Raw genomic sequence first — 9,959 nt, 5'->3', positions numbered from 1 at the left:
CCTGGAAATTGATCCGACAAAACCATCTGGAACCCAATTGACCCGAGTAAAACCAGCTGAGACCCGGCTACCTTCCTTTTTTCTATTCAAGCGGCTATCGGTTGAAATAGAAAAGACTGATCATCTCGAAACAGAAAAGAAGGGATACAAAAGACATCATCTCCTTCGTTTTTAATGACTGGAGCAAGCAGATGCCACCAGAATTTTGGGACCAAGAAAAGATACACTGCAAACTAGATCATTGCAATTCAGTTAACTTACCAAAACAAGAAGACAGCCCTCCTTCAACAGCTAGATATCTTCAATCTGTACTTCAATATCTCAACAAAAATCTTGCAAAAGTTTTCAAATATTCTCCAAAATCCTCCAGCAGAAACTTCTCATATATGATCAAAAACTTCAAGTATGCAATGTATATCCAGCTTCAACCCCAGCTGCTTACAACGGCTTGAATCAAGAAAAAACAAGACCTAGCTTGTCCCATTCAAATCTTCCAGGAGCTGCCTTGTTATATTGATTATTAGAAGAAAAAATCTCTATCTAGAAGTTGAGACTCTTCCTATACAACGTGTCTTTTTATAATCCACGAAATCATAAAAAAGAAGAAGAAAACAGTATCTCCTCGCTCGTAACTTTAAAGTACGATAATTTTTTTTATCTGCCCCGTAACCCAATCATTAGACCGGGTCAATCACCTTGTCAGGTTTCAAAACTATAGTGTGTATACTCAGCAAAATCATAAAAAAGAAGAAAACAGTATCTCCTTGCTCGTAACTTTAAAGTACGATAAAAAAAATTTATTTGAGCCGTAACCCGATCATTAGACCGGGTCAATCATCTTGTCGGGTTTCAAAACTATAGTGTGTATACTCAGCATAGCTCGTACGCTGCAGCGCTGCATCATTTAATCATATGACGAAAATGATGATTTTAAAGCGCACTGCATGTCACAAGTAGCTCCTTTACTCAAAATTGGCATCAGAAAGTTAGCAGCTAAACTTTATTTTCAACAAGTGAACGAAATTCAAAGCCAGGTAAAAAAAGAGCACAACCTGGTACTGGTTGTTATAGTAAGTTGTGAGACGGAATGATAAGAGTAGCGAGACGTAATTAAGTCAGGAAATATAAACATGAAACCAAAGAGCAAGAATGGAGAAGTTAAATGCTTTAAGCATCTTCCAAAACAATAGATTAATAGTCTGAGCTTGAAACAAGAGCATAAACAACAAATCACATGTTAGACATTTAATGAGAAATCAATCGGGTACACAACTACAACAGGTCACGGCTACATTATGATTTAACTTTGGTAATCTCCTGTGTTGGGAACCAAACATCTAGATTTTTCACTAATCTGGTAAGTTCATGAGTTTCCAGATTCATTTAACCAGTCAGAAAGAAAGACTGCAAACGAACTACTCAATAAGAAAGAAAATTGCATTGATAGATTCTCAGAGGTGCAATTACTTGGTGGAAATCAGACTCTTGCATAAAGCCGGTAAACTGGAGGTTAACTTAAAGAGTGTTTGCAGTCAACATATTATGCAGAAGCATTTGTGTTTTCCTTTACAAAGACGACATGCAACACTTTGACAAAGAAGGGTATGCACAAATAACACATGCACATCTTGGACCACATAAAATGATACACTTAGGTTACGAGGATAATGCCTGACAGAAATAAATTTGTGCACTATCTTGAACTGAAAACAGGATCTGCATCTAAGGTTGGTTGTGTTCTTCGAGTGTACTTGAGCAGCAAACCTTCTGAAGAAAGGCCAGGTACTTTCAGATCTCTGAAAAATAAATTTCATTAAGGGAAATTGAATTACATCAAATGCCAGATCCAGAGAAAAGAAAGAAATAGTATCAAACCTTATATATGGCTGTAAATCCTTCCACTCCCATTTTGACCGCTCTCTAAAGAGCATATTGAAACGTTCAGCAGGTGTTAAGGGCAATGAAGAAACACTGAAGGAATAAACCCATGTCTCAACGCCAAGCTTCTCTGTCAAAACTTCACCTTCCAACATGTTGAAACTTGCCTGCATCCTAGCCGGAATCCTCTGCAACCATTCAGCCATAAAATTCTCCATCTTCTTCTTCCCTGTGCTCAAGATTTGTCTTGCAAAATGCACACATACACGACTCTCATCCAACCTCCAAACACAACTCCTTCCCACATCCCCATCCACCTTACTGCCATAAACATGCAAGCAATGACAGGCAAGCTTATCAGGAAATCCATCAGACACCAGCACACTCACAACATCATCTTCGTTGAGTGCATCCAGTGACCAGTCATTCAAAACTGAATTGTGCAAAAGCATCCTCAGAATCATGTCCATGTATTTTTCATCAACAATTCTCCAAAACCCATCAATCTCCACAGCTGAAAGAGCACATAATCCATTCCTCAACTCCTCATCACTAGCCTGAACCCTTTCAACCAGATCATCCCAATTATACAATCTTGGTTTATTTTTCTCCACGTCCTCCATGAAATCCATTTCTAAAACATCCTCATAGCTGTAAGGATTTTCTGAAAGAAGCAATTTAAGCCTGTCAAGCTTGGGAGCAACCTCAACGAGCTCCATGTTTCCAGGTGCAACTTTAATGACAGGTGCAAAATCATTAATATCCCCATCAAAATCTTGTGAATTTTCACAGAGTGCGAATTGACCTGACGGGGGTATAAGGAATGGAGAATTAGAATTTCCAACAAACTTAATGGCATAAGTTTTTGACTGAGTACAAAGCACTGAATCTTCATCCAGCTGGCCTCTTAACGCCACCCTACAAAGAAATTAATTTTCTTTAAAAAAAAGAAAAACTACATGTCCAATGAATTTCTACAACTAAATTGAACTTATACCTCTCGTGGAGGATATCAGGAAGGAGTTTCTCATCAATCTCAAGGAGCATCAGATCATCATGTGAACCAAAGAGAGCGTGATACCCAATAGCAATCGAAGAGTTTGGTTCAAGATTTAACACCGATTCTGCTCCTTTTACCCGTGATGATTTTTCCATAATTTCTACCCCGAATAAATAAATAAAATGAAATGAAATGAAACGCTAAAAATGTTCCAAGAAGAGAAAAGAATAGAAAAAATTCTTCTCTTGGGTCACTTGTTTAGGGTTTCTGCTGCCTACACCGCCAGCGATTACTAAATATTTGCCATTAATTATCAAATAACAGGAAGTAAAAGAAAAAGAAAAAGAAAAAGCGCAGTCCTTTTTTTTATATATAGAACTGAAGATATCCAAATCAAAAACAACAATGAAAAACTTACAGAGCTTAAATCCAAAGCAATCGAGTCCGTTGCTGTGTCCGATCTGGGTGGGTGGGTGGGTGGTTGGCTAGGGTTTCTAATTTGTTGGACCTTATTAGAGAATTTGGATAGAATTGAAATTTTTGGGCGCGCGCGTTTCACCTATGCCCGCCATTTTTCTATTACCCTTGTTAAAACGAATAAATTATAAATTATTCCCTCTAGTTTTGCTAAATGAGCTTAATAATCCCTTATTCTTAAAACATAATTAATGAGCTCCTTGAGTATTCAATTAATTAGAAAAAGGACTGATCGATTAGTTTTTATTAAATTAAAGAGATTATTTAATTTGATTTACAATCCTAGAAAAAAAATGTTTTTTTTATAAGAGCCGAGAGATGCTATTTCGAATAATTAAATTACTAATAAAGCTTTTTGAATATGTAAACAAAGCTTTTATTTTTTATTTTTACTTGTATGCACTCAAATGATAAAGTCATTCATAAAAGCTAATTGGATATTAATATATTTGATACATAATTATTTTAATAATCAAACATGATCTAGTTGAATTAATCGCTACTTGGATGATTCTTATTTAATATAATATTAAAAAAAATTAAAAAAATTAATTAAAAATAATTTAGATCAATATGAGTGAATTTATCAAATCTATGATATGAATCATAAAATTATAATAATTTTATAAAAAAACAAAGAAAAAAATATTGATTAAAAAAAATAAAAGGAAAAAGAACTATTGAAAAAATATTATAATAAATAGTATTTTTGTTAAAAAAAATAGTATTTTTGACATTTTGTTTAGCATGTCTTTTGAAACATGTAAAACAAGCATTTAAAAATCAAATTAATATTTTTTTTATTTATCTTTTTTCATTTAACACATCTTTAGAGATGTTGTAGAGGAATATACATGTCTTTTAATACCTTTGCTCTATACATGATAAATGAAAAATAAAAAACTTTTGAATAGTTCAGATGCTTTTATGTTTAAATATTAATGTTTTCATGTTTGTTATAACACAATTATATTCTGAAATTGATCTTCAAAATTAAATATTATTTTGTCTTTTATTTCAAAAGAAAATTGATAAATTTATCAAATCATTGCATGGTTTAAAATAAAATAAAATGAAAATTTTAATAAGATTATGTTGTCAAATGAGTTTAAAATTTATAAATTTATTTATTTAAAAAAACACAAATAAATATTATGTCATTGTATGTCTCTATTTTAATGACATATTGATTTTGAAGAGCAATAATTATATGAGTAAGTCTATCAAGAAAATATTAATTAATAAGTTTGATATGAAAAATTTAAGTATCAAATATGTCATTTTAAAAATAAAAATTTATATGATATTTAATAGATTATTGATGTTATTCCAGTCTCATTATATTGAGAAGTGTTATGTTATTATGTGTGTTTATGTGGATAACATTCTAATTTTAGATAGCAATAACAATATGATTAAGCAATATTAACTCATAAATTTTAGCATTAAAGACTTGAATATCACAAATGTCATTCTAGAAATAAAAAGAATTTAAGACATATGATGGGTTGATATTATCTCAATATCATTATATTAAGAAACTTATTGATAAGTTTCCTAAAGGTTACAATAGTATTGTCAAAACAATAACGGATATAATTGAACATACATCTAAAAAATAGTGAAGGAATATACCAATTGAAATATTCTAAAATAATTATAAGTTTAATATATATTACAAAATGCACAAGACCTGATATTACATATTTAGTATTAAACTAAATATATTTACTAGCAATCCATGTATGAATCTTTTTAAAGCAATAAATAAGGTACTTAAATATTTAAGGTACCTTGAACTATGCGTTACATTAGTTACTTAGAAGTACTAGAAAGGTACAGTAATGCAAATTGGATATATGATACTAAGGATTTGAAATTCACTGATAGTGTTTTGAAAATCTTTTAAACAAACATGTATCACAAAATCCATAATGAAAGAAGAGTTTATTGCTCTTGATAAAGCTAAAGAGAAAGCTCAATGGTTTTGAAATTTCTTAAAAGATATTCAAGTTTTAACAATTAGATTGATGTGTCTTTTAGTTCTCACATATCAGTGTGAGCATGACATTTTCAAATTTGAACTTAGTTTAATAATGAGTCAATGGGTTTTCATTAAGTTAGTATCATATCTTAATTAAACTTGAATTTTAATGGTTAGATCGACATGTCTTCTGATTTTAAAGACCAATATAGCTTTAATGTGATGTTTTTAATAAAAAACGAGGTCAATAATAAGTCATTTAGTCTCCTCAAAATAAGGGCCTTAGTGTTCTTTTCAACTCTTTTTTTAAGAAAAAAAAACAGGCTCAAGAAATATAAGTAAACAAAAAAAAAACAAAAAAAAACAAAAATCATGTAGTTAGAGACACTTGATTCAAGGTTTTAGATTGTTTCAAACAACGATGCTTATTTTCTCATGTGGAGTGTTTTTGACCTTATTGGCTATTGTCCCTAATTGAATGTTTTTCAATCTCCATCCTCTAAAGTGGCTGGATCGAAGCAAAGTCTGAGGTGCACCTTATGCCACAACATAAAATCATGGTTCTCAAGGACAAGAGAAAATAGTCTAGCAAGTAACTTTGTTTTATTGATTTTAACTATTTTTTATGTCTTAGAATATAATATATCACGTTTAATGAAATATAAGAGGATACTAATCTTGCTTAGGCAATTTATTTTATGTAAATATGTTTTAGTAATAATCTATAAGTAAAAATACATAAAAAAAATATGGATGGTTAATGTTCTAAACAGGAGAAAATCATAGAGAAGTAAATACTAAAACCCTTCTGACACGACCAAAATATTGATATCTACTCCCAAGTGCAGGAGTATCGAAGTAGTAGTAGTAGTAGTAGTAGTAGTAGTAGTAGTAATAATAATAATAATAAAGAAAGAGAAGAAGAAGAAGATGATGAGAACTTTGAGATGGAATATTAATGTAACGATTAAACAATGATAATAACAAATGTCAAGGTTAGAGGTTCCACTAATGGTATATCAAACAAGTATAGTATAAACTCTTATTATTGAATTGGAAACCACACACAAAGGAGGTTCCAATCAGATTATATATTGTTAACATGATTACATTAGTCATCTTATTCAATTAATGCTAATACTTGTAAATCTCGTCAAGCATTCATGATTATAACTTATGTTAACAACAAATCAAGTTCCTTTCATAGCTCAGGTGTCGGTTATACCATACATTATGGGCTATGAAAGTGCCAAGCATTTGTTGTACCAAGTGTTATACAACATAAATCAAGATTAGTCATTTAACAAGCAAAGTATTAAAGAGTGAACAAGATAGCAAATATAAAACATGTTAGTATCAAACATTAAAGTCCATATTAAGTTTACATTATACTTATTCTTACACCATTAGTGTAACCTTTTCACCTTGACATAATTAACTTAGCTAGACATAATGAAAGAAAGCAAAATAGATAAACAAAATAAGAACATAAAAGTTAACTAAGTAAAGGAAAGGAAATGAAAGGCATAAACTTAATATTAATGAAAACAAAGCATAAAAAATACAAAGAGAGAAAGGAAGAGCATGATCTTGATCTGGAAATCAAGATGCCTAAATGCATGGCAAATGCCTCCTTTTATAGGCCAAAAATGGGAACTATTGATTTGATGACTAATTGATAAGTGGGTGACCAACTTTTGACTTGGTGACAATCCTTATCTTCTCTTGTCTGCCCAAAACGTCATTGATAACGTCAAAATTGGAGCCAGTTGTAAACATGAAAGTTGTAGGCAATTGTCTCAGCTTTCTTGTGTAAAAATTTCAGCTCATTTGGACTTCTAGAACTCCAGATATGGCCAAAATACCGAATAGTGCTCGGGCTGGAAGACAGATTCGGGCTTCTTTGTTGTTGCTACAATTTGGACTTGATAATGGCCTTTTTAGATCTTGGGCTCCATATGAAAGTTGTAGGCCTATGTCTTACCTTTCCATCCATATAAATTGGACCTAAATCTGAGATCTGTAGCTCCAGATATGACCCAATTACCGAACAGTGTTCCGGTTTGGATTGCACCGACATCTCTTTTCTAAGTTTGGCCATCTCTTTATCCTTGCAATTTAAGTTCTTCAAGTCATCAATCAATCCTTTCATTTATGTGATAGGCCTGCATTAAAAATAGACATTTACCATAAATTATAGGTATCTTATATTATTAGATACATTATTATAAAACATATTTTAGTTAAGGAGTTATTGATACTTCAAGTGCAAAATGATGATATAAAACCATGATAAAAATGCACTTTTAAGTACTAATCACACCCCCCAACCAGCTTATTACTAGTCCCTAGTAATCAAAGCGTTAAAATAGAAAACAAATTTGCAAATTTCACAAAGCAAGGTATTCATCATTTAACTTCCATTAGTCTATCCAGATAAACAAACTCTCATTAAATTTATATATCTGCTCAATACCTCTTAACAAGATATTAATAAACCTTTCTTTTGTGCTCAATGTATCAACACATAATTATGGGGCTTTTCTTGGAAGAAAACAAAATTTTTGTTCTAATGTTTAAGGTTAACTTCCTTGGGTTGGGATTACTATTTTTGTCTTTTTTTTTTTTTTTAACTCTATATACATATACTTTAAAAACATCATGCATCTTTAACCCATGTAACGAGCTTTCAGCTAATGACTCCCAGACCAGTTGGTCTTAGGGCATTAGGTGTTAAGACACCCCTACGAGCTTAGTAACTCGGGTCGCAGATACTGATATGTAGATAGTGCAATGTTTGATTCCCTTAAGCTTTTCTCCTCAACCCATGTAACAAGCGTTGGGCCAATAGCTCCCAAGTCAGTTGACTTTAGGGTATTAGGTGTTAAAACACCCCTTCGGGCTTAATTGCTTAGGTTAGGGAGGCTACGAAATCAAACTTATCTACATTTTTATTATCATCATTTTTTTTCTTCTTTTTCTCTTTTTTTTTTTCTTTTTTTTTTCATGTTTTTTTTTTTAATTATATACAATCCCTTTCCCTTAGTTGTTACCTTTAACAAAAGAACATAAATAATGTAATAATCCAATATGCAACCCACAATCATATGTTAAAGTGTGTGTGTGTGTGTAAATTAAGGTTTAAGAATACATGTTAAATGAGTATATGAGTAGAATTAAGTCATAACAATACGAGAGTTTGTAAATTTGAATATTTCCAGAAGTATTATGATAGACCTTGTTAAAAATGGTTACTAAAATGTGTCTCAAGAATCACTTTAACAAAAAAGCTTATTTACTTTGCCACCCTAGTAACAACAGTTTTGCACATACTTTATAAAATAAAAAACACAGTTAGTTAATTTTTATTTTTTCTTTCAACTACTACCCTCTCCCCCCAACCAAATGAGACATTGTCCTCAATATTCTAAGATAGAAAGATAGAGTATAGAAAACATCACCTGAAACGCTAAACACTGACAAACCTGAAACACACTTAAACAAATATAAGAAACAGCAAAATACAATAATAAAACCAAAAGACATAAAGATTCATAAATAAAGGTGCAAATCTAATCTAAGCTTTTAACGACTTTTCTTAGTTGATCAATTTATACAACTCATGAAGGGATCAATTACAGGAATAAAGATTATAGTTGGTCAATCAATTGTTCAGTAGTAGTAGCAAAGATTATAATTTGTTATGCAGAAGATGTTAAAAATTCATGTTCCACAGCATGATTAAGAAAAGACAACAACTTATCATAATAACCATTAACATTTAACAAACGTATAGGTTTATGGTGAATGCGTAGTTAGGCTTAAGAGAAAATATGAAATATCTCTTCCAATGTGCTCATTCAACCTAGTAAGGCAATGAACGTATTAGCATGGTTAAACATTGCATTCATACCTGTAGTTCTTCTCCAATTGTTTTCCCAATGATATCCCTTTTTGCTAAAGTTTTGGGAACAACCCCCAAAACTTGACTACCTTCTAAAAATGTAGCTATTGACACACGCCCCATTAACCCAAGGCTGCCTCCCCCATACACTAAATGAATTTTTCTCTTAGTTAGTACCTGACCAAGATGATTTGCTGAGGCTAAAAATTTTATTTCCTTTGCAAGACTAGATCTACCAAAAACACACATATTTCTTATGTGATGACCTAAGGAACTTGCCAATTCTACACATTTCTATATTTATTGAATGTACAGGTTGAGTAGAAATGAAAGGAAGGAAGAGAGGATTTTATAGATGAGAAATTGAAAATGCAATCATACTATCTATATATAGGCCAGCTGGAGTCTCATTCTCTCTCTTTCTTTATTTATTTATCATTTATTTTATTTTTTTTGAAAAAACATGTGTATGTATAGGTAGCTGTGATGTAGTTGTGATTGTGGCTCACATCTTCCCTTGGTTTTACAACCAAGAACGGCTTAAAGACCCTCTATGGGTCGAGGATAGGCTTCCCATCCAGTTTTCTTAAAAACTGGCAAATAGAGTCTTTTTTAGTCAGATTCTCAAAACTATGTTGTGCATATTCTTTATAAAAATGGGGTCATAAGTCATGAAGTGCACAATGCACATCTCCACTAGGATACATCTCAAAAGT

The 9,959-nt window shown here is 31.6% G+C and overlaps 1 protein-coding gene across 3 annotated transcripts; it reads right to left on the bottom strand.

Annotated features, from left to right (window-relative positions):
* Positions 1 to 1,416: 1,416 nt before the first annotated feature.
* Positions 1,417 to 3,429, bottom strand: LOC105118050 (sister chromatid cohesion protein DCC1-like). 3 transcript variants are annotated; one of them, XM_011015913.1, is made up of 4 exons: positions 3,293 to 3,429; positions 2,876 to 3,038; positions 1,876 to 2,796; positions 1,417 to 1,796 (listed from the first exon to the last, which is right to left on the bottom strand). In XM_011015913.1, the coding sequence occupies exons 2-4, from the start codon at positions 3,031 to 3,033 to the stop codon at positions 1,694 to 1,696; spliced, it is 1,182 nt and encodes a 393-aa protein (XP_011014215.1). In that variant the 5' UTR covers positions 3,034 to 3,038; positions 3,293 to 3,429; the 3' UTR covers positions 1,417 to 1,693. The 3 variants fall into 3 exon arrangements, with proteins under 3 accessions (XP_011014215.1, XP_011014213.1, XP_011014214.1); XM_011015911.1 differs by having other exon boundaries at positions 3,297 to 3,429; XM_011015912.1 differs by lacking the exon at positions 3,293 to 3,429 and having other exon boundaries at positions 2,876 to 3,266.
* Between the last annotated feature and the right edge of the window lie 6,530 nt (positions 3,430 to 9,959).

This window comes from Populus euphratica, unplaced genomic scaffold (assembly GCF_000495115.2).
Source record: "Populus euphratica unplaced genomic scaffold, PopEup_1.0 scaffold1714.1, whole genome shotgun sequence".
NCBI lineage: Eukaryota > Viridiplantae > Streptophyta > Magnoliopsida > Malpighiales > Salicaceae > Populus > Populus euphratica.
This window is presented reverse-complemented; position numbering and strand designations above follow the sequence as displayed.

Bases quoted from the DNA above. Each gene is read 5' to 3' on its own strand.
- LOC105118050 (XM_011015913.1), bottom strand. From the start codon at position 3,033: ATGGAAAAATCATCACGGGTAAAAGGAGCAGAATCGGTGTTAAATCTT. The intron at 2,797-2,875 runs GTATAAGTTCAA...ATTTCTTTGTAG, and splicing joins CCTGATATCCTCCACGAGAG to GGTGGCGTTAAGAGGCCAGC. The intron at 1,797-1,875 runs GTTTGATACTAT...TTTATTTTTCAG, and splicing joins GATTTACAGCCATATATAAG to AGATCTGAAAGTACCTGGCC.